The sequence below is a fragment of the Pyrus communis genome, chromosome 10 (assembly GCF_041283825.1).
Source record: "Pyrus communis isolate YQ-2024b chromosome 10, ASM4128382v1, whole genome shotgun sequence".
NCBI lineage: Eukaryota > Viridiplantae > Streptophyta > Magnoliopsida > Rosales > Rosaceae > Pyrus > Pyrus communis.
In genome coordinates this window covers 27,160,318-27,183,963 of record NC_142574.1, presented here as the reverse complement: position 1 = coordinate 27,183,963, position 23,646 = coordinate 27,160,318, and the positions used below count along the sequence as shown (strand labels likewise).

The window sequence follows — 23,646 nt, the reverse complement described above, 5'->3', positions numbered from 1 at the left end:
GTTCCATTAAGAAGAGGATTGCATATATGGTTAATGTGTGTTTCTCAGTCTATCCATGTCTAATTTGAATTGTACCCATGTCTTGTTGAAACGTACTAAATTATTATATTACATCCAACATTATACATCTCACAACACATCAAAGCAGTTATTTTAAGATGCATAGAAACAGCAAACTAACCGCTGATAATGACCAGAAAAACTAATGCTAAGATTGATAAATTCGTACCGAAACGAGAATTTCCACCTGACAAAGAAGGCACTTCGGTGAAACGTGACTTTTGACCAGTGCACTACATGATTGGCAACAGAGCAGATGCCCACAAGGAATGAATGCGTATTGCCTTCTACTCGTATGACATACGACACACAACTGATGCCTTGGAACTTCATCCTCTGCATCCGCTCCTTGAACTTGAGTTTCAACATTGCTCTCAGAAGCACGAATTGCTTGCAGTAGCCGCCTTTGTTGCTTCCACATTTTCCATCTATTCCAATTCCTGAAACAAATATTTGTAAATGAACAACAACTTAAGTTTCGGTTAGTAGCCCGGACATGGAGAAATATTGATATGAATATCCGCGGAAATATTGATAAGTTTTTATGTTAATTTAATGGAAACTTGATATAAAACACATCCAAACTCCAAATTCAAACCAGTAAACATCCATTTTTAACGTATAGACTTTGTAAAATAGTTTACATCGTAATCGAAATTTGCATGCAAGGTGAGGGGAAAAAAAAATAAAAGAGTAGCATTAAGCACACTGCTAAACTAACAATAACACACTTGGAATGTGATCCAGTGTGTAAAAATGATTCACTCGATACCATCCCATTTTGTTTATACTCTGTGTACACGAAACCATGACTGCCAGACAAAAAAGATATTTCTGAAAAAGAAACACTTAGGCAAAGGATCCCTAAATAAAAAGGAAACTAATAAAAGCATTTAAGGAACAGAAAGAAAATTAATCAGTACCATACAAAAGAACACACTTAACATAATCACATGAAACATGCGAAGATAGATAGACTAGAAAGTGAAATGAATCTTATTCTCAGAACTGATCCCATATGGGCTCAAGTTTTATTGAAATTGGCACCGAAATTTCTCCAAAATCTCCATATTATGACAGATTCTTTATCAAAATAAAGAAATTTAACTGGCATTGCCAACATTACTAAAATATATCTGAAACTTTGTAGCTATCATAGCAAGATAGCGATTCCCCTTCCCCCCCCCCCCCAAAAAAAGTACCGCTAAGCCAATTTTTTAATGAAACATCGGCCAACATTTCAGTAGTATTCAACATTTTTTTAATCCTTGATTGTACAGCATTAAGGGAACAATAGGAAATTACACGTGTATTATCCAAATTCAGTAGCAAAACAAAAGGTCTGACCCTTAGACAAGCCTATAAACATATAATAGCTATAAAGATTGAATGGTAACTCACAAGACGAGATCACAAGAACTTAAGGTTTCAAGGAAAATTGTACCTGGCAACAAAATAGCCAAGGACTCCGATTGATACTGAACCAAGAACAATCCCAGTGAATAACAGTAATTGTGTGTGTGCTGTAAGATCTACAACCATCTGATCCTTAGACATCTCAGAGCTGCAAATCATACAAAATCAGTTAATGCACATCAAAGTACAGAGAGCAAGTATTAAAGCACAACCATTCACGCTTCAGAGCAGAAATGATATATAATAGATTGACAGACAAAAAGACAAATATGAAATTCAATCTATAAGAAAAAGACTGGGACCGACAATTGGAGAACCACATTTGCCGGAATAAGAGTAATGACTTTTCAAAATTTAACAGCGAAGTTGAAGATTCAAAAGAATGTGCTCAGAACAAAGCCACTTACAGAAAATAGGGAAAATCCTTGCAGGACTTGACTTCCGGCACTCCATTTTTGAAACTGCAGAGACCAACAGCACTAATTTCCTTTCCCAAGGGAAGAATCTTCACTTGCTCAAGCACACTGGCCTTCGAAACCAAAACCAAATCAACAACCAAAAAAAAAAAAAAAAAAAACCATTATAAATACTACAGAAGCTAAAAACACTACCATCTCCAGTATTGGTCCAAAGGGCTCTTTTTGGCCCGAAAATGTCAAACCCCGTCTCCAGCAAGCATTCTAAGGTGGGCTAAATCCTAGGCTTGCAAAATAAAGCAAGCCCTACAGCCCGAGCTACATTCTCTTGTTCTAAATTTTTCTTCATATGTTTAATATACAAAAAAGTAGTAAAGTAGTGGTGTGTAGCCATATCGTCTGGGCTATACATTAAAAAAAAAAAAAAAAAGCACAATGAGAGCTAAAAGTTTGCAAAACTCACTGGGTACTCATGGCCTAAAAGTGTCTTCACGGATGAATAGAGAGAAGCGTCAACAGGATGAAAATGCCGATACACTGTAGTAAGAGGTAACGGGTGCCTTGATCCATCCACATTCACGCTAACAAAATCAGAACTTGACTTTTGGGAACCACCACCACCGTCAACAAGAATGAAAGGAAACTACACAAACAAATATAGATCAAAACTAGCACTGATATTCTAAATGTTTTTGCAAGAACACGTTCAAACAAATTAAATAAGGGCATGAACCCCTTATCGCTTCCACACACACTTGTGAAATTCTGTCATTTGATCATCTTGAATCCAAAAGTTAAGTTAAGAGGGTGCGTGGAAGGTAAAAAAATATGTGCGGATAGCACCAACCATTAAATAAGCAATCAAATCAAAATACAGAGAGAAGAATAAGAATAAAACCTTTTGTAAGGACCTGGATCCTGGCTGTGACAAAGCCCTCCCCAATGCTTTCCAATACGCTCCAATATCAGACCGCGGCAATCCCAAAAGCTTCTTCCTCCTGTCATCAGACCGCCATCCGAAAAGGGCCATCCAATCGCGAAATACACACTTGATCAAAAATTTCAATTTCACCAATTCAGTATCATCCAAATAGAGTACAGGGTAAAGAGACCCAAAAATAGATAGAATAATACAAACAAACAAAACGCACCAGTTGGCTTCTCTGAACAAGGACGGCTTTCGTTCCTTGAGGTGGGAGCACGCCGGACTTGGCTTCAACGGTGCCTCGGACGAAGACAAGCTTTGCGTCGGACTGGTCGACCTGATCGAACGCAAGGATTGAACGGAGATCGGAGACTTTGACGGAGGGAGTGTTACGGATCTTGCGTAGGGCTGAGGAGTAGGAGCTGAATGTCTGGAGGGTGCGCACTGCGGCGTACGCTAGGGCTACACCCACAATGGGGCCATTGAAGGAGAGGGCTTCGGAGACCAGGGAGGTTAAAATTTGATCCAGCGACGGCATTGCGGGCGGTGGTTGTCGTCAGGGTTTGCTGGGCGATGGATGAGAGCAGAGAGAACGGAGAGAAATTGTGAAATCAGAATGCGTATTTTGTTGTAGATGTATTTGACTGTATTTAGGATTAGAGAGGAAGAGTGAATTTATTTAAGAACAGAGAGGAAAAGAGACAACGGATAGATTTCATTGTCTGCCTAGTATAATAGGTTTCCTATTATAATTCTAATATAGTAATATTTATTAAGGAGCATGTTTCAAAGCACTCCTATATGTATTATAATTTATACAAATTAAATTCTTATTCTAAATATCACTGCAACGTATTTATATTTTTCTTCCCATTGAGTCATTATATATTTATATGTAATAGCAATAGGTTCCAACTTTTCTTAGTATTCTAATTGAAAAAGGAGTTCTATTGTTGCGTTACATGACCTTTTTCCCCCTTTTTTTTTTATCAATAGTAAGGTAGGTGGGCCCCTGTAAGTGTTCGCAATGGGAAGCCTCGAACCCCGACGGAAAAGTTGGATTTTTTCAAAAATTTCATACTCGTTGCAGTCCCAATTTAATTGGGTAAATTTTAGAATTTTCCTTTTTAATGGGATTTTACCATCAGAGATGTTATTCTACCCTCTAATTATACTATCATTTATACCATCTTCAATAGAGATAGAATCTACATGCATTGACTGTTCCTACCTCTTTATTAAGGTAGTAAAAGATAATATAAATAGATGGTAAATGTAACATTATATCTTTTAGATAGTATTTTGTTTATTAAAGACGCAATCACTACAAAAGATATCCACATGACAACAATCCAACTCCTACCATGTACTCCAGGAGATTTTGTCGGAGGCATCTTAAAAAGAGTTTCTTCCAATTCAAATCTTGTATACCATTCATTTTATCAGTAACACGAGAATCCATGAAATGCAATACTCTCCTCGTATTATTTCCCCCGTTTGACACAAGAGTGTACTAAAATAAGAACAAAACAACCGGCCAACCCTTGCTGAATCTAAATGTCAAGTTCCAAATTCATCAGGCACCCCACAAATAGAATTGACTCAAGATCGAGACTTTGCATGTTCATGGAAGAATCTGATGTTACAATCACCATGGTTTAACCAAGATATTCTTCATCTTCGTCGCCAAAAAAATTCTTCCCTGATGAGAGCATCTAAACTGCATTCCATCCGTTTATGACGAGGCAAATAACGGCAAGGTTGAGGCTTCAACTCTTCAATGATTTCATCCCGAACAAGTTTAATTCACTTGCGAATACTACCAACAACAACAAAAATTATGATGCCAAACCTGTTATAATCAAATCTGTCAGTAACAAGGTTTGATACTGAACTTCTAAGACCTCCTGTCTTCCGTTGTAACTTGTCCCAAACCTGTCAAAAAGAGTCCAAAATTACGAAAGAACTAAGTGAATGCAAACAACGTTACACAAATACTAATCCTGCTCACTAATCAGATTTTCACATACTGCTGAAGAATGCCATGTTAATGGGCCAGGATGAAGTATGCATGCCAATGCAAACAATGACAACAATGCAAGTGGACCACCAAATCAAAAGAGATCAATAATGCTGAAGTCCTGCAGAATATACATTACATACTAAATCACAATCATTACATATGCTTATGGCCACACATCACACTCATGACAAGTATAAGCCCAGAAGATTGTTAAACACTGTTGCTGACTAACCGTAAGGGTTTTCTGATTTCCTTAATAACTGACAAATTCATCATAGGGCCACCTTATGGATTTGTTTTAGCGAGACACCACATTGGAAGGCTGATTAGCATGGGGTAAAAATGCCTTAAGATAAGTCTGTCAATGGATGATCAACCACATCTACAGAGACACACAGAGGATTCTCCAAAACGCAGCGACATTGTACAGCAATAAACTTCTTCCCACTCAACATTTTTAACAACACAACGTGGAAAATGTAAGAACCCCATCAACATAATGATACCGAGTAAAAGGCAACACCTTTTCTTAAAGCATAATTTTTCCTAACCATGCTATGGTAAGATCATGCCATACTCTAGTGTAGTACGAAACGTGACCTTGTCGGCCCGTGATACCAGACTCGGCAACTCCTGAAGAACTATATGCACCCTTTTTCTTTCTACTGGCAAGCAGTTGCCTGAAAGAAAACACCAAACATCAGAATAATATTCATCAATATCTGCACCAAGGAAAATAATGACCACCAAACATCATTCCACATTAATCACCTATAGCAATTACAAGAAAAGTAATAAAAAATTCAAATATTTGCGAGTGTGTAGAAACAATGATTACCAGCACATGACCCTTCCTCCAAAATCTGGCGGAACTGGTCAAGTTTTCCTTGTTTGAAATACTCTCTCTGCAGCATTACCAATTGGAAAAAAAATCAGCACATCCATATTTTCCTTGTCATACACTCCTCCACAAAACCCCACTGAGCACTCACCAAAATTGGAGGTAAACTTGGAATTATAGATTTCAAGAGTTAGCAACTCCCGAAGAACTTTATCTGCCAATCACCACCACTGAATTAAAAAACAAAATCTCTCGGCAAACAATTGTTGAGTTGAGGCAACAAGTCTCTACATATCAAAAATTGTGTGTACCAATTCTGCACAACTGGATTACTGTCCAGCCATAGAGCTTTTAGATTCTGGAATTTTGTAACTTCCTCGACAATTACTTCCATATTCTCAAGCTCATTTCCGCACAATGACAATGCAGGCAAATCCTAAACACAACGAGTAAAACTTCAAAAATTCAAAAATTATATTTTTTGAAAAATACTACTTGGGTTTTCTAGGGTTTTAGAAATGACATACTGAACACTTGGCAGCCAAGTCCAAAGACGAAAGCGTTTCGTCGTCGATGTCAAGGTCTTCATGCTCCAGCCGCCTCACATGTCATCTGGCTTCATTAATTTCACTTTCCAGCATCTTCACATGTACAATATTTCAATGTTGCAGAAACAAACCTCAGGCCTTGCCGCCTTGATAAAAGAGGTAAATGTTATATATTTAAAAGTCAAAATTGCATCTTCTTATCAACAAATATAAATTTCTTCACAAATGTCAACAACCAACTTAATATTTATGCAACATTTTGGTAAGCACTAAGTAGATGTGTCAGTTTTAACAATTCTTCACAAGAACAAAGAACCCGAGTATGGTTGTCTCTATGAGTTCTTGAATATGTTATGTCATGCTAAATCCATGAGAGAAAGCTCGATTAAATAGCCACAGTTGCATTCAGAAAATCAAATCATGATCGGTTATCCAAGCGTTGCTCCCCAGAAAAGTCATGACTCACTCAGACCGATACCAATTCAAATATTCAAAGGACGCAAGCAAACTTATACAATACCATGTGATCAAGATGATTAACCGTGCTTGACTAAGCAAGTTTTTTTTATTTCTTCAATGTCACAGTCTGTGTAAGCCGACAGAAGTTTGACACCAATAGCGTGACACCAATAGGGGAGTATTACGTTTTAATCATTCTTTTTATGATTAATTTATTATTTTATTGAATTGATCTAAATGCTATTGATTCAATTTAATTTTTCTGTGTTGAACGTGATACAACACATTGGAGATACAATTTCGGCTTTCCGAGAAGGATCTTCTACAAATTCAAAGGTTTTTGTCGTTTTCTGCTAATCAGGTACGCTTAAAATAAAGGAAGATATTTGAAACATAATACTCCCTTATTGGTGTCACGATGGGGTGGAATAGAACATACCTCAATTACACATCTCTCTCTTTCTCTCTATTACATGTTATTCCTTTTACAAAATCCTCAATTTTCATAGATCATCATGGCATAAGATTTTGTGGTATCCACTTCTGTAAATATTTTAAATTGACGATCAAATTAGTTCATTGTATTCATATAGGATCAAGGAGTGTAGCTGTAAAAAATCATCAAAACCAGAGTTAAAATAATCGTTTATTCGTGATTTTTCGTTTATAACTGTTGAAAAGTTTTGTCTCGGTACTTGAACTCTAAATGTTTTTTTTTTTTGCAATTTTTGACGTATGCGATATCGAAGCATATATAAACAAGTTTGACGGTTGGATCGTTGAAATTAGTTTCGTAGGATGCGTATCCCATCAAAACGATAGATTCACTAACACTTGAGAGTTTATTTATACTTTCATCAGGTATAACATAAGATTTTGTGGTATCCACTAATGTAAATATTTTAAATTGAAGATCGAATTCATTCATTGTATTCATATAGGGTAAAGGAGTGTAGCTGTAAAAAATCATCAAAATCGGAGTTAAAGTAACCTTTAAATCGTGATTTTTCCATTATAACTGTCGAAAAGTTTTGTCTCGTTACTTGATATTTGAATGTTTGTTTTTTGCAATTTTTGGCGTATGCGATATCGAAGTATATATAAACAAGTTTGACGGTTGGATCGTTGAAATTATTTTTGTAGGATGCGTATCCCATTAAAACGATAGACTCACTAACACTTAAGAGTTTATTTATACTTTCATCAAGTATAACATAAGATTTTATGGTATCTACTAATGTAAATATTTTAAATTGAAGATCGAATTCATTAATTGTATTCATATAGGGTCAAGGAGTGTAGCTGTAAAAAAATCATCAAAATCAGAGTTAAAATAACCGTTAAATCGTGATTTTTCGTTTATAATTGTCGAAAAGTTTTGTCTTGTTACTTAATCTCTGAATGTTTGTTTTTTGCAATTTTTGGCGTATGTGATCTCGAAGCATATATAAACAAGTTTGACGGCTGGATCGTTGAAATTAGTTTCGTAGGATGCGTATCCCATCAAAACGATAGATTCACTAACACTTGAGAGTTTATTTATACTTTCATCAGGTATAACATAAGATTTTGTGGTATCCACTAATGTAAATATTTTAAATTGAAGATCGAATTCATTCATTGTATTCATATAGGGTAAAGGAGTGTAGCTGTAAAAAATCATCAAAATCGAAGTTAAAATAACCGTTAAATCGTGATTTTTTCTTTATAACCGTCGAAAAGTTTTGTCTCGTTACTTGATCTCTGAATGTTTTTTTTTTTGCAATTTTTTGCGAATGTGATCTCGAAGCATATATAAACAAGTTTGACGGTTGGATCGTTGAAATTAGTTTCGTAGAATGCGTATTCCATCAAAACGATAAATTCATTAACACTTAAGAGTTTATTTATACTTTCATCAAGTATAACATAAGTTTTTGTGGTATCCACTAGTGTAAATATTTTAAATTGAAGATCGAATTCATTCATTGTATTCATATATGGTCAAGGAGTGTAAGCTGTAAAAAATCATCAAAATTAGAGTTAAAATAACCGTTAAATCGTGATTTTTTGTGTATAACCGTCGAAAAGTTTTGTCTCATTACTTGATCTTTGAATGTTTGTTTTTTGCAATTTTGGGTGTATGCGATCTCGAAGCATATATAAACAAGTTCGACGGTTGGATTGTTGAAATTAGTTTCGTATGATGCGTATCCCATCAAAACGATAGATTCACTAACACTTAAGAGTTTATTTATACTTTCATCAAGTATAACATAAGATTTTGTGGTATCCACTAGTGTAAATATTTTAAATTAAAGATTGAATTCATTCATTGTATTCATATAGGGTCAAGGAGTATAGCTGTAAAAAAACATCAAAATCAGAGTTAAAATAACCGTTAAATCGTGATTTTTTGTTTATAACCGTCGAAAAATTTTGTCTTGTTACTTGATCTTTGAATATTTGTTTTTTGCAAATTTTGGCGTATGCGATCTCGAAGCATATATAAACAAGTTTGACGGTTAGATCATTGAAATTAGTTTCATAAGATGCGTATCCCATCAAAACGATACATTAACTAACACTTAAAGTTTCTTTGGGTTAAATATTAGGTGGGAAATTAATTATTATAATTTTTTTTATGTGTTTGGTATTTTTAAATTACTTGATATTTTTATTTTTAATGTGTTTTATGATTTTTAATCTCAATCTTTGCCTATAATATACTATAAAAATAAATAAAACTTAAATTTTAAAATTTATATGGAATAATAATTAATAAACAATATATGCATATTCATTATATCTATTGCATTTTATAGTATGTTTTTTTTAGTAGTTTAAAAAATTAAAATAATCAAAATAACATTTTTTTATCGTGTCAAAACAGGTTACCCGCATATCACTCTCGTGTAAACTTGTTAAGGATCCGTTATTAACGGGTTATTATCATGTAACCCGATAATAATCCGATTAGTTATCGTGATGACCCGAAACCCGTTGTTTTCGTATCGTTTCCAAGTCGTGTAACAAATTGCTAGGTGTGCAATCTCTCTTCCACGTTTCTTTCCTCAATTTCCCGGCATTTTTTTATTTTCGTTTTTTTCTTGTTTTTTTAACGGCATCTGTCTCTTTATGTTTTTTACCAGTTTGTCCTTGTTTTTTGAAATTTTTGGACAGATGGGCATTTTTGGCATTTTGGAAAGCTTCACTAAACTAGGCTCACTTTTGTATATATAGATAGATTTCAGGTATTGTAGCAAAATTTCTCCCGCGCAATCGCTCGCAAGAACTCGCGCATTCGCTCTCGCATTCGGTCGCGCATGCGATCGCACATTCGCTCTCGGATCTATCGCATTCGATTGCGCATTCGATCTCCTTTGACATGGTAATCTCTCTCTAATCTCTCTCTCTCTCCCCCCTCTCTTCTCTCTCCCTCGCCTCTCTCTCCCTTCCTTCCTGACCTGCTATGCTATTTGATTTAGGTTTGATTTAGGTTATTTTGTTTTGCTAATTAGGTGCCTTCAATTTTCGCTGCAATTTTGAGTTGGGTGGCATCATCACCGTTTGATGCGATCAATTTTGATCGCCTCACAAGCTACGGGTAAGATTACCTTTGAACATTTTCTAGGGTTTAGTTATGGTGGATTTGTGATTTCTAGGGTTTAGTTATGGTGAATTTGTGTTCTGTTGGAGGTTTCTTTTAATGTGATATCTTATCTTTTCAACCCTCTAAGGACTGAGTTCAAATGCAAATTGGAATTGTTATCGATTCAAACTGTTTTGATGTATTCAAAATGTCCAAAACTTCAGTTTATTTCCTTAACGGTTCTTCTAGTTTCTTGTTAAATGTGACATGTTTTTTATTTATCAGATTGACATGACATCTTCAGTTTGATTGTTCTAAGCTAAGAGTCTTTTTAGGTACTATGTGATCGGTGCCATCATTCTCCTTGCTGTTGCTGTTCTGTGGAGGGTTTTCCAAGCCCCCAACCCTACCTTTTTTGATAGTCTAAGGGCTGTTTTCAGCGGTCTGTGGCGTTTACTACGAGGTGTAGTCAGACTCTACAGATATTGCTGCACATCCATTGTTTCCTTAATTCCAAACACTATATCCCTGCTCTGCCAGTCTCTTTCTGCAGGTTCTCTTTCCGGAGGTTTTCTGTTAAGTTGTTCCCACTCTCATTTTCTATTCATTTGTTGATATCTAGGTTCTGACTTTTATTTTTGTTATCTTAGTTGGCAACAGTCGTAGCTGCAGCCACTCTCATGGGATATTTAGGGTCTCAATTGGCTTTCCCTGCTCCTACACGCTCTCTTCCTGCTGCACGAACAACACAACCAATGGCTCGTAACCCGCGAAGCACATCTGCTTCAACATTGCGGCCTGTTCTGAGGTTCTTGCGGAACATGCCAAGTCGCTGGCGCATTGCAGGTACAATTTGGCTCCAGTAGCAACAAAGACATTCGTCGGAATGCGTTGAACTTGGGCCACAAAGAAGTCCAGGGGAGCAACTTCATCTGCAGCACCAGCAATCAAAATTGTACCTGCAATGCGCCAGCGACTTGGCATGTTCCGCAAGAACCTCAGAACAGGCCGCAATGTTGAAGCAGATGTGCTTCGCGGGTTACGAGCCATTGGTTGTGTTGTTCGTGCAGCAGGAAGAGAGCGTGTAGGAGCAGGGAAAGCCAATTGAGACCCTAAATATCCCATGAGAGTGGCTGCAGCTACGACTGTTGCCAACTAAGATAACAAAAATAAAAGTCAGAACCTAGATATCAACAAATGAATAGAAAAGAATGTCTTTGTTGCTACTGGAGCCATCCTACTTGGAGCTATACCGTACGAAGACGTATGGAATTACGTCCGGGACACTGGCAATAGGTATGAGACTATGGTCCGCAGAGCAAGGAGGAATATCTCGCCAGGGTCGAGCCCTTGAATACACTAGATGATAGCGTCCCTGTAACTTCGACTATTCCATTAACGGTGGCTATGTAGTATGTACCGGATTTCTTAATGCAACTGCACAGTGATGTCTAAGTCTTGCATCTTGGATTCGCGTAAAAGGAGCTGGTGCTGCAAGTTAAAAATGTTAGAGATGTGAGTGGAAAGCATCTAGCACTAGTAAATATGGTAGGATAAGGTTTCCCGTGAAATCCCGTCCCCGGATATTTTGTATTCGTACTCGTAGTTTCGACACGTTTATATTTACGGTGTAGAATCTTATTTTTCGATAAGTAAAATGACAAAAATACTACTAATGGGCTAAACAGAATTTTACGAGGACGTGCTTATTCTTCCATGTTTTGCCATATTTTTTGGCATATTTAGATAATATACGTGTCCGTACAAAAGAGTGAGACACTGAGAGCACTTTGATAATTTTACATTAATTGGCGTATTTGACATTTTTTCCCTTAATGTGTGTGACAGGTGGGGCGCACCCTCACTTTTATAGAGCATTTTTTTTTCTCTCTCTCTCTCTTTCCTTCCCGTTTTCTCTGGGGGGAGGTTGAAGGAACTCTTTCTTCCTCCTATGAACACAAAATCACACATCATTTTTTTTTCGATGCGGACGTTCTTATTCTTCCCTGTTTTGCCATGTTTCTTGGCATATTTGGATAGTATACGTGTCCATACGAACGAGTGAGACACCAAGGAAGCTAGGAAAAAGAAATATACCATCTAGGAATTACCTCAACTGGTGCCTTGTAGTCATAGATTGGCATGACACTCACAGATATTACATAAAACGGGATGCACAACAGGAATAATGTTATCTTTGAGGGAAAAGTATTATTTTTTCTTGCTATGCTCTGTTGCTTACAATTTATACTTCATACAGGAACTTGTTAATTCCTCTTGTACAGTAATTAGATTCGGCTTTCTCTTCAAGTGTTTTGTAACAAATCTTCAAATATTTGCATAAAATGGTCCCTTCATATGTCATTTAGGCTTATTCAACAGTTGGAACTCCAGATTACATTGCTCCGGAAGTATTGCTAAAGAAAGGATATGGAATGGAATATGACTGGTTAGTTCATTTTTTTCCGGACATTTTTCACCTTGGGACATGTGAGAGTGATATAGCATTTGTAACGGAATTTCTGTATCAGGTGGTCTCTTGGTGCAATTATGTATGAGTTGCTTGTAGGATTTCCACCTTTCTATTCCGAAGAATGTCAACATGCAGAAAGGTAAACTGAATTTTGATTTTTTCTGTTTGACTTGTGTAATATGCAAGATTCAGATTTCTGAATAGGTTTAACAATGCAGATTTAAGAAATGGAGTCCTGTTGTATCCTTATTTTATGGAACTATGGTTATTTTTGAAGCAGTACTAATTGAGGAATCTCCTGCTGACATCTTATTTGTATATTCTTATCAAACAAATCGTTAGTTATGCCATGCAGACTGTTAACTGGAGAACTCATCTGAAATTTCCAGAAGAAGCAAAGCTCTCTCCTGAAGCCAAGGATCTCATTTGCAAGCTCTTCTGCAATGTCGAGCAGAGGCTTGGGACGCAAGGAGCTCATGAAATAAAAGTTAGCATGGTTCACAGATTCCCACTCTTTCTCATTATTGGTTGACTGATGTTTTATTTGGTTAAGGAAAAAAAGGGTTGAAATGTGTTTCCTTATGAAAGGCTCACCCATGGTTTGATGGGTTACAATGGGATAGATTATATCAGATGGAAGCCGCTTTCATACCAGAGGTTAACAATGAGTTAGATACTCAAAACTTTGAGCAGTTTGATGAGGTGAGGAAAATAATGATACCTATCCAAGTGTTGACGGTTTCCCATCTTTCCTTATCTAGCTTAGCATTATCTTGAATTCCGTTTTCCTTTTATGGTTGCAGTTGGTGGCTCCAGTAGAGACTTCGACAAAATCTGGTCGGTGGAGAAAGGCAAGTATCGAAGTTTACTTGAGTTTGCATCTGTATAGTGTGCCTGCAAATTAGCTTTAGCAGGAGTACTGCAAAACAGGATTTGATAGTTTTCTTAAAATTCAAGGAAGAATATAGATTGCACTTAGTTTGGTTGTCTAGGAAGTTAATGTGAAAGTAGTTCGCCTATACTCGGTAAAAATGGAAGCGTTGTGTGAGGAAAAGTAAATTAAATCATATGCCTTACGGAAGAAGTTTGCAGGTCTAGCAAATATGCATTGTTCTTTCTTCACTTGATTGATAGTGTTGAGATTCAGAGTGATGGCGGGTAGTACTGAGTAACAGTTAGATCACTTCATGACATTTCAATACTAGTTGTCATCACCTTTTTAGGGTGTTAATGCAGTTTTCGGGTATTTATTCATAAAATAATATTTAATACTTCAGTTTCACTTCTCATATGTTCATGATTGGGATCTTCAATCAATTTACCACACACACATTGCGTTGGCTTGTTTAACATAATTCATTAAGTTTATACAAGTCATGGTATCTTATCAAGATATACTAGGGGTTACCCTAATCTTCAATCACTTACTATACATGCACACATTCATTAGGTTTATACAAATCATTCTATATTATGAAATATACTAGGTATAATGAATATCAGACATTTGGAAAATCAAATTTTATCATATAAATTTTTAAAGGGTTATACCTAATTCTTCTGCAAGGGTTATGGTTGGTCTTGGGTTTCTTCTGGTTTCAGAACCTAGTAACTTGCTTTCTTCATGGGTTGGTCTTCTTTTGTTGTTTCTGTGCTAGTGTTAATTAGTCTTGCTGTCTTCCGGTTGATTTTATGTGTTGACTGATCAACAAGGAAGCAAGGAAAAAGAAATATACCATCTAGGAATTACTTAAACTGCTGCCTTGTAGTCATAGATTGGCATGATACTAACAGAGAAGATCCGACGAGGATCCCGACTCCAAAAATATCTCGTCCATGACATTTTCCAAATATAAATATTCAACAGTCAAACTCTTTAAACAAGAAATAGAAAGGAAAAAAAAAATCTGTCTCAAGACGTGGGTATTACAAACTGGTGGACCCCACAAAACAGAGAAGAAAAAGGAGAAAGGGTGGCATGTAATTGGTTAGGTGTACAGTAACTCGGTCCACATTCGACGCTGAAAAGACACCGTAGAAAGATTCTGAGAAAACAACATTGTAAAGTGCGGAATTGGATCCCCTTCAGGTAAGCTCTCATGATCATGCTTTACTAACACAGACGGTTAGATTTTAATTAAACGGTTACAATTATTATTATTTTTAGACGAATCTTCTTGTTTGTAGTTGTTAAATCAAAATTCAATGGTTCGTGTTGTTGGATTAGGAGGATCCCGAAGGCTTGTCTCTGAGAGAATCCAATTCCGTACAATGCTATTTTTTTTCGTTTGGCTTTTTAAATTTTCTTTTCAGTTTGCTTAATCGAAAAAACTTTAAATTTTTACAGATAGACATTTTAGTCTAATTAATTATAGCAATGTGCTTTATTTTGCATCCAAATCCAAATTAGAATTCGTCTCCAAAAAGTTTTAGATAGATTTTATGTAATTGTCTTACTGTCCATTCATATTACTCTTGTCTTAAGTTTGATTTTACCACTTAATACTACGGTCTAGTGATATTACTCTTCACTTGCAAATGAGAGGTTTTAGGTTTAATTCTGACCAAAGACGAATTTGAACACATTATTGCTAACCCATTGTGAGACTAAGCCTACACCTCTTTCTTCATGTAGATAATATCGTTTATTAAACAAAAATTTGATTTTGAGTGTGATACTATTTTAATATGACTTACGCAAAATTATCAACCTTTTAGTATAAATTACATTGTTGTATAAATAAATAATCTTTAATTAGCAAAACTCAAAAAATAATTAAAAAATGAAAAATAATTGTATGTTTTATTTATTTATAAATTTCCAAGTGTTGGATTTTTTTTGAGAATTTTAACGAAAATGTACTGGTACTGTTCATTTTAACAAAAGACCATATTTTTACACTAAAAATTTAATTTTCATACTATTTATTTTATCTTTTATTTGACACAACAACTCAAAAACATGAACACGCCGAGAAATCTCGGCCTATTAGTAGAAGATACAACTCACTTTTTCTCTCTCTCCCTTTATTTTCAAACCCCCAAAGCAAAGCCGCCCGCAAACATTCAACACCGCCTCATCACCCTGTTGTGACTCGCTCCTTTCCTCTTCTCTCCCTAATTGTACGCTTCTCTCCCCTTTCTCTCTCTCGTACGTATTTTCAATTTCTTCTGGTTTTCTTACAATTGTGGTCAATTGTTTTGCTTTTTCTGTTGGATTCATGCACCCTTGCCTTAATTTGTTAGATTTTCGTGCTCGTTGGCATGCCTTTGCATCTCCCTGTACTTTTGTGTTTTCGGTGTTTTAATGCTTTTGTTTCTCGTTTTGCTTCGTCAGCTTTCAGGTACTTTCGTCAGCAACAATAAATCTGTGATCATCATACAAAAAACCCAGTTTCTTAATTCATTTTAGAGAAAACCCAATTTTCTTATTTGAGTTTTTACACAAAATTTGAAGTGGTTTTGCCGGTGGATCTCGAAGTTTCGAGCTTTCACGGGTTTTGGTTTGTTTCACCCCACAAATATTTCAGATTCCTGACAATGGCTTTCCCTCTGCAAAATGGTCCTTCAAAGTTGGTCTCTTTCTTTGGCAGACATGCTCTGACAGCCATGTGTTTCCCGTAGACTCTGGAATGTTTCCTGGTGTTGTTTATTTTTGAATTTTTTTCGAGTTCCTTCTCCTGGGAGTGTTTGGATCTTGTGATTCTAAATCCAACCCTTTTTCTGTTTTGGAATTTGGAGTTTGCCGGTGAAATTTCCAGGGTTTCTAAAAAATTTCCTCCTTTGGGATTTTAACCTATTCAATTTGATTGCTTTATTTGTAGAGGGCCCAGTTATAACCACCGCTTTTGAATTTCAGTAATTTTGGGATGCGATTTTTTTGAATTTTCTGGCTGGTTGTGTTTGGCTTTCACTGCAGTGCATTACACAAAAGAATATTCAGGGATAGGTCATACTTGATTGAGGCATAAAATTTGATTCCTATTTATAAGCATTAAAGACGTTCTCCCAATGCTTAATTTTGGCAGGGCCATAAGTCAGTCAAGAACTAATAGATCCGTGTCTTTTAGGAGGTGAGTTTTCGATTGCGTTCAATTATGATTATCTTTTCTTCTGTGAATTTGTTATGTTCATCTGGCGGTTATGAGAAACGATGATTTGAAGGAGGTAGAGGTGAAATTAGAATCTGCTCAATATGTTTTGAAATTTGTTTATAACAAAGGTTTAACTGCATTGTTTCAATTCGGATATTTTGTGCTTTGAGTTATCTGGATGTTTTAAGCTTGTGTCTTGGACCCTGCTGTGCTTGTAGGCATGGAGTACCCAGATCCCAAGAGGAAGAACAACAAATTCTTTTGGCTGCTACTGTTACAGCATTATGTATTATTATGCTGAAACAATCCCCATCTTTTAATACCACAAGCTCGGTAATCCCTTAATCCTGCGTATTTTCTTTGGTTGAACGTATACTTCGGTATGTGATTATTGTGTTAGAGTGACTATCTGCGTAATGATCATTTGCTTCATGCAATTGATTCCTTTTTTATTAGACAATTATCTGTAGCTTTTTTTTTTTCCTGTCTTTCCATTTGATCGTTATCCGACAATAATTATTTAGTATTGAGGTCGGACATATTCGAGAATGTCTTGGTTGTATATGCTGTTTCCTTGGATGCATGATTAACTTATATATGGCGACCTAACTTAACTAGACTGCAAAAGCCAACTTTTTGCTCTTTTGAAAAAAGTGGCCCTGCTGGATGTTATATATGGCGAGGCGACTTTCAAACAGAAATACTTATATAACTTTGCTCTTTTGTCCAGATATCACTGATGGACAGAAGCGAATAGTTGTTGCTAGTGCTATGTTTTTAGTTAACCCTAATGAGCCACCATGGCGTGAATGGGTAGGTGGTCACCACTGATCACTGAGGAGCCTCCATGGGTGCCTCAAAAATAGGCATACGCCTATGTTCTGAGGGAGGGGGGACAGGGTGAGGGAATTCGGGACACCAGAGAGAAGAGAAGGCTAAGGGGTCCTAATAGCCTTGTCCTAGGAAATCATGACGGCGATCACAGTATGATGTTGATTTGGTTATCGTCATTGGAGAAAATCATTATAGATCATATCATCTTGCTTCTGGTGGGGTTAATCAAATCTGGTCCTGTCCTTTTTCTTGTTGTATATTGTTGATACCTGCTTGGGTCAATTATTTCCCATCTGCAATCTCCTTAATGTTTGACAGAGTGGTAGACTTATTTTTTGGCGTATTGTGATTATCGTTGATGCTTAAAGATACGAAAATTTGGGTACGAGATTTTTGCGCTGTTGCATTGGAACATTTTGCGAGTTCTATTTTCTTTTCTTTTTTGTGTGGCAGAAGTAAAATGTTCTATTTTGTTTTCATGTCTTCAACAAAATTGCAGAAGTTCTATGTAAAAGACCTTTTCTTACCGTGTACTATTTATATTGGTCCAGTTCTCCCTTCGTGAAGCAGGGGTAACTCATGTCCTAGTAACTGGAGGTGCTGGATATATTGGTTCACATGCTGCATTACGACTCCTAAGGGATCAATATCTTGTAACTATTGTGGTAGGTCTCTGTTGGATGAAGTCAAGGTCTTCTCTATTACTTAACTTGATAATTACTCTAGACCTAGAAATATTTCTTTCTTTCACAGGATAACCTCTCACGGGGAAACCTAGGTGCCGTCAAGGTTCTCCAAGAGTTATTTCCTGAATCTGGGAGGCTTCAGTTTATTTGTACTGACTTGGGGGATCCAAAATCCGTATCTTTGTGAAAACATAAACTACTAAAAAAAAATCTGAAAATATGACATGTAATTTCATTTCTAAATACATTCTAATAACATTTAATGTCCTTAAATCAAAATTTTCAGATTCATAAGTTTTCAGTCAAAGTTATAGGCTAGCTAGGGATGAACTCCTAATATATGAAGCAAAGCAAAATATGGACAACATACCAAAGCCATGCTTGCCACCCATTCGTTTGCACTTGATGATTTAGATTTTCATGGTTAATCTGCAAGCAATGAGGATAAAATAAGACGTCTAATGATAACGCGCAATCCCAAATATAAGGGTTGTAAGCAATTTAACCTAAATACCTTTAACCTTGACAATTTTCTCATATTGATACTTTTACTCCAGTTACTTTTAGAATACTGAAAGATTAATAATTTGTCAAGTTTGAGGTAACAAATTGTAACATGTTTACAAAATTAAATAGCAAGAAATGTTACCTTAGTCTTGTACTTCAACCTTTGTACTTTGAGACGGGTGTGATGCTTGTAAAACTGACAAAAAATGCAATTTTATTTCTATTTGAAAATTGAATGCAATTTGAATTTATAGTATACTTCCGTATGAAAATAAGAGAAGACTTACCGTATTTAGAAAAGTTGTTTGGTCATTATTATCTTTTTCCTGCACTCATAAATTGTTTTTGTTTTTTTATAATTTAAGATAATTAATTTGTAGATACTCATTAATAAGTTTCTTTTAATGAAAAAATAAAATAAAATAAAATAAATCTATATAGAAGGAAAAAAAAAAAGAAATTTTCAAGCAGGGAAAAGCAAAGTACTTCTCATTATAAAGAATTTTAAACAAAGTAGCAAAATTAAACAAAGTAGCAAAACCTGTGAAAAAAAAAAAACAATTCATACGCAAATAAAATGAAGTATTTACCTTTTTTTTTTTAACAAATTTTATTTTATTAGTCCCCCTCTCTGTTTAATCACAAAATAGAAACTTAAAATTTGTTTTCTATGTCAGAGGTTAATTTACCTATTTATTTTGCTACTTTCATTATAATAAGGTATCTTTAATTTTATTTGCGTATGAATTGGTTTTTTTTACAGGTTTTGCTACTTTGTTTAATTTTGCTAGTTTGTTTAAAATTCATTATAATGATAAGCACTTTGCTTTTCTCTGCTTGAAAATTTCTATATTTTCTTCTGTATAGAAGAATTTATTTTATTTTTTCATTATAATTTGAGATAATTAATTTGTAGAATGATATAGAGAATGCCATTAAAAATAAATAGGTAAGAAATTGTGTTGTACCTAATTTGTTGGACTTTATTCCAAATACGTATGATGTGAGGAGTTGTTGAAGGTTTTAATTCTTCTACAACCTTTTTCATGCGTCACCTGTATATTGAAGATATATATAATGTTAGAATTTCTTGTAACAGACTTGTTAAAGAATTTAGAATACATACTGCTCATGCTTCTTTTTCCACTCTTTGAGAATCAGTTGGCTTATATCAATAGTTTTTACTCCGACAAATATCTCCCAACCAGGTGTAAAAATAGAGACACGTCTGTTTGAGATCTTCTTAATAGGTAGTTCATTCTTCATTTTTTGTGGGTATTCTTGTAAATATCTTGAGAATGAAAACAAATAATTTTTTTTAATTACCATAGCACATGAAAAGCACATTAAGATAATCAAAATTGAAACTCATAATGTGACCAAATTCAAAATATTAAAAAATTACTTCAATTTCCTCTAAATTTCCTCTTTTAACTTCCAAAGTTACCCAAAAAACTTCACAGTAAAAAACGGAAAATCAAAGACCCAAATTTTTTAAGTCCGTAGATTGATAAAATCTTACTTATACAACAAAACTGTAACATCCCACATCGCTCAAGGGAGTGATCCTTATATGTATATTCTCATCCCTACCTAGCATGAGGCCTTTTGGGAGCTCACTGGCTTCGGGTTCCGTAGAAACTCTGAAGTTAAGCGAGAAGGAGGCTAGAGCAATCCCATGATGGGTGATCCATTGGGAGGTTGCTCGTGAGTTCCCAAAAACAAAACCATGAGGGAATGGTAAGCCCAAAGCAGACAATATAGTGCTACGGTGGTGGAGCGGGGCCGGGAAGTGATCCACCCCGGGTCGGGATGTGACAATTTAGTATCAGAGCCTAACCCTGGCCGTGGTGTGCCGACGAAGACGTAGATGTACGTTTCATGGTTCAACAAGTATACCTAATAATTGGATATGCTGCTTTAAGGAATGGTGTAACAATAAAAATATTGGATTAAGTAGCAGCATTAAGGATTTTCTGATGGGAGAAGAACCCATCATTGTTTCATTTTAGTGCTGAAAGAACTCTTGCTTTGTATGTTGTGATCTTTACGATTACCATGCCATTTGAACAGTACAAACGTCTTGATTCCTTGAAAAAGAAAAATCTTGATTCTCTTTCCCACATAAGGAATCTCTCAAAACGGATTCATGAAGAACAAAGAGGCGGTTCCATTAAGAAGAGGATTGGATATATGGTTAATGTGTGTTTCTCAGTCTATCCATGTCTAATTTGAATTGTACCCATATTTTGTTGAAACGTACTAATATTGGCTTGCCAAATTGAAACGTACTGATACTGATAGAAAATAAAGAAATAAAGAGTATAGGACAAAGAGAATGAGAGAGAGGAGAGTCCTAGAAAAGAAAGGTTATAAAAAAATAAATTATTATATTACATCCAACATTATACATCTCACAACACATCAAAGCAGTTATTTTCAGATGCATAGAAACAGCAAACTAACCGCTGATAATGACCAGAAAAACTGATGCTAAGATTGATAAATTCGTACCGAAACGAGAATTTCCACCTGACAAAGAAGGCACTTCGGTGAAACGTGATTTTTGACCAGTGCACTACATGATTGGCAACAGAGCAGATGCCCACAAGGAATGAATGCGTATTGCCTTCTACTCGTATGACATACGACACACAACTGATGCCTTGGAACTTCATCCTCTGCATCCGCTCCTTGAACTTGAGTTTCAACATTGCTCTCAGAAGCACGAATTGCTTGCAGTAGCTGCCTTTGTTGCTTCCACTTTTTCCATCTATTCCAATTCCTGAAACAAATATTTGTAAATGAACAACTTAAGTTTCGGTTAGTAGCCCGGACATGGAGAAATATTGATATGAATATCCGCGGAAATATTGATAAGTTTTTATGTTAATTTAATGGAAACTTGATATAAAACACATAAATTCTAAACTCCAAATTCAAACCAGTAAACATCCATTTTTAACGTATAAACTTTGTAAAATAGTTTACATCGTAATCGAAATTTGCATGCAAGGTGAGGGGAAAAAAAAAAAAAAGAGTAGCATTAAGCTCACTGCTAAACTAACAATAACACACTTGGAATGTGATCCAGTGTGTAAAAATGATTCACTCGATACCATCCCATTTTGTTTATACTCTGTGTACACGAAACCATGACTGCCAGACAAAAAAAATATTTCTGAAAAAGAAACACTTAGGCAAAGGATCCCTAAATAAAAAGGAAACTAATAAAAGCATTTAAGGAACAGAAAGAAAATTAATCAGTACTGATCCCATATGGGCTCAAGTTTTATTGAAATTGGCACCGAAATTTCTCCAAAATCTCCATATTATGACAGATTCTTTATCAAAATAAAGAAATTTAACTGGCATTGCCAACATTACTAAAATATCTCTGAAACTTTGTAGCAAGCATTCTAAGGTGGGCTAAATCCTAGGCTTGCAAAATAAAGCAAGCCCTACAGCCCGAGCTATATTCTCTTGTTCTAAATTTTTCTTCATATGTTTAATATACAAAAAAGTAGTAAAGTAGTGGTGTGTAGCCATATCGTCTGGGCTATACATTAAAAAAAAAAAAAAAAAAAAAAAAGCACAATGAGAGCTAAAAGTTTGCAAAACTCACTGGGTACTCATGGCCAAAAAGTGTCTTCACGGATGAATAGAGAGAAGCGTCAACAGGATGAATATGCCGATACACTGTAGTAAGAGGTAACGGGTGCCTTGATCCATCCACATTCACGCTAACAAAATCAGAACTTGACTTTCGGGAACCACCACCACCGTCAACAAGAATGAAAGGAAACTACACAAATAAATATAGATCAAAACTAGCACTGATATTCTAAATGTTTTTGCAAGAACACGTTCAAACAAATTAAATAAGGGCATGAACCCCTTATCCCTTCCACACACACCTGTGAAATTCTGTCATTTGATCATCTTGAATCCAAAAGTTATGTTACGAGGGTGCGTGGAAGGCAAAAAAATATGTGCGGATAGCACCAACCATTAAATAAGCAATCAAATCAAAATACAGAGAGAAGAATAAGAATAAAACCTTTTGTAAGGACCTGGATTCTGGCAGTGACAAAGCCCTCCCCAATGCTTTCCAATACGCTCCAATATCAGACCGCGGCAATCCCAAAAGCTTCTTCCTCCTGTCATCAGACCGCCATCCGAAAAGGGCCATCCAATCGCGAAATACACACTTGATCAAAAATTTCAATTTCACCAATTCAGTATTATCCAAATAGAGTACAGGGTAAAGAGACCCAAAAATAGATAGAATAATACAAACAAACAAAACGCACCAGTTGGCTTCTCTGAACAAGGACGCCTTTCGTTCCTTGAGGTGGGAGTACGCCGGACTTGGCTTCAACGGTGCCTCGGACGAAGACAAGCTTTGCGTCGGACTGGTCGACCTGATCGAACGCAAGGATTGAACGGAGATCGGAGACTTTGACGGAGGGAGTGTTACGGATCTTGCGTAGGGCTGAGGAGTAGGAGCTGAATGTCTGGAGGGTGCGCACTGCGGCGTACGCTAGGGCTACACCCACAATGGGGCCATTGAAGGAGAGGGCTTCGGAGACCAGGGAGGTTAAAATTTGATCCAGCGACGGCATTGCGGGCGGTGGTTGTCGTCAGGGTTTGCTGGGCGATGGATGAGAGCAGAGAGAACGGAGAGAAATTGTGAAATCAGAATGCGTATTTTGTTGTAGATGTATTTGACTGTATTTAGGATTAGAGAGGAAGAGTGAATTGTATTTAACAACAGAGAGGAAAAGAGACAA

The 23,646-nt window shown here is 36.0% G+C and overlaps 3 protein-coding genes and 2 long non-coding RNA genes across 13 annotated transcripts; 3 read left to right on the top strand and 2 right to left on the bottom strand.

Moving 5' to 3' along the window:
* Nucleotide 1: 1 nt before the first annotated feature.
* LOC137729157 (E3 ubiquitin-protein ligase SPL2) lies at nucleotides 2-23,646 on the bottom strand. Of its 2 annotated transcripts, none has more exons than XM_068468005.2 (6): nucleotides 23,167-23,646; nucleotides 22,914-23,063; nucleotides 22,479-22,658; nucleotides 1,884-2,005; nucleotides 1,505-1,624; nucleotides 2-500 (listed from the first exon to the last, which is right to left on the bottom strand). In XM_068468005.2, the coding sequence occupies exons 1-6, from the start codon at nucleotides 23,476-23,478 to the stop codon at nucleotides 209-211; spliced, it is 1,176 nt and encodes a 391-aa protein (XP_068324106.2). In that variant the 5' UTR covers nucleotides 23,479-23,646; the 3' UTR covers nucleotides 2-208. The 2 variants fall into 2 exon arrangements, with proteins under 2 accessions (XP_068324106.2, XP_088534352.1); XM_088678226.1 differs by lacking the exons at nucleotides 22,479-22,658; nucleotides 22,914-23,063; nucleotides 23,167-23,646 and adding exons at nucleotides 2,356-2,535; nucleotides 2,791-2,940; nucleotides 3,044-3,495.
* On the bottom strand, nucleotides 5,169-6,690 carry LOC137729161 (uncharacterized). Of its 2 annotated transcripts, XR_011067973.2 has the most exons (5): nucleotides 6,209-6,690; nucleotides 5,993-6,117; nucleotides 5,833-5,895; nucleotides 5,679-5,745; nucleotides 5,169-5,520 (listed from the first exon to the last, which is right to left on the bottom strand). It is a non-coding gene; the product is annotated as an uncharacterized LOC137729161 (long non-coding RNA). The 2 variants fall into 2 exon arrangements; XR_015952679.1 differs by having other exon boundaries at nucleotides 5,833-6,117.
* LOC148693808 (uncharacterized) lies at nucleotides 9,935-10,883 on the top strand. The gene is made up of 3 exons (XR_015951905.1): nucleotides 9,935-10,058; nucleotides 10,189-10,274; nucleotides 10,595-10,883. It is a non-coding gene; the product is annotated as an uncharacterized LOC148693808 (long non-coding RNA).
* Nucleotides 12,789-14,878, top strand: LOC148693807 (serine/threonine-protein kinase CBK1-like). 2 transcript variants are annotated; one of them, XM_088677539.1, is made up of 4 exons: nucleotides 12,789-12,871; nucleotides 13,075-13,219; nucleotides 13,321-13,434; nucleotides 13,536-14,878. In XM_088677539.1, the coding sequence occupies exons 1-4, from the start codon at nucleotides 12,810-12,812 to the stop codon at nucleotides 13,635-13,637; spliced, it is 423 nt and encodes a 140-aa protein (XP_088533665.1). In that variant the 5' UTR covers nucleotides 12,789-12,809; the 3' UTR covers nucleotides 13,638-14,878. The 2 variants fall into 2 exon arrangements, with proteins under 2 accessions (XP_088533665.1, XP_088533666.1); XM_088677540.1 differs by having other exon boundaries at nucleotides 12,790-12,871; nucleotides 13,088-13,219.
* LOC148693806 (UDP-arabinose 4-epimerase 1-like) lies at nucleotides 15,695-18,640 on the top strand. 6 transcript variants are annotated; one of them, XM_088677296.1, is made up of 5 exons: nucleotides 15,862-16,076; nucleotides 16,761-16,805; nucleotides 17,045-17,159; nucleotides 18,212-18,325; nucleotides 18,414-18,640. In XM_088677296.1, the coding sequence occupies exons 1-5, from the start codon at nucleotides 15,997-15,999 to the stop codon at nucleotides 18,531-18,533; spliced, it is 474 nt and encodes a 157-aa protein (XP_088533422.1). In that variant the 5' UTR covers nucleotides 15,862-15,996; the 3' UTR covers nucleotides 18,534-18,640. The 6 variants fall into 6 exon arrangements, 2 of the variants coding, with proteins under 2 accessions (XP_088533422.1, XP_088533423.1); XM_088677297.1 differs by having other exon boundaries at nucleotides 16,652-16,805; XR_015951949.1 differs by lacking the exons at nucleotides 18,212-18,325; nucleotides 18,414-18,640 and adding an exon at nucleotides 17,557-18,139 and having other exon boundaries at nucleotides 15,695-15,883.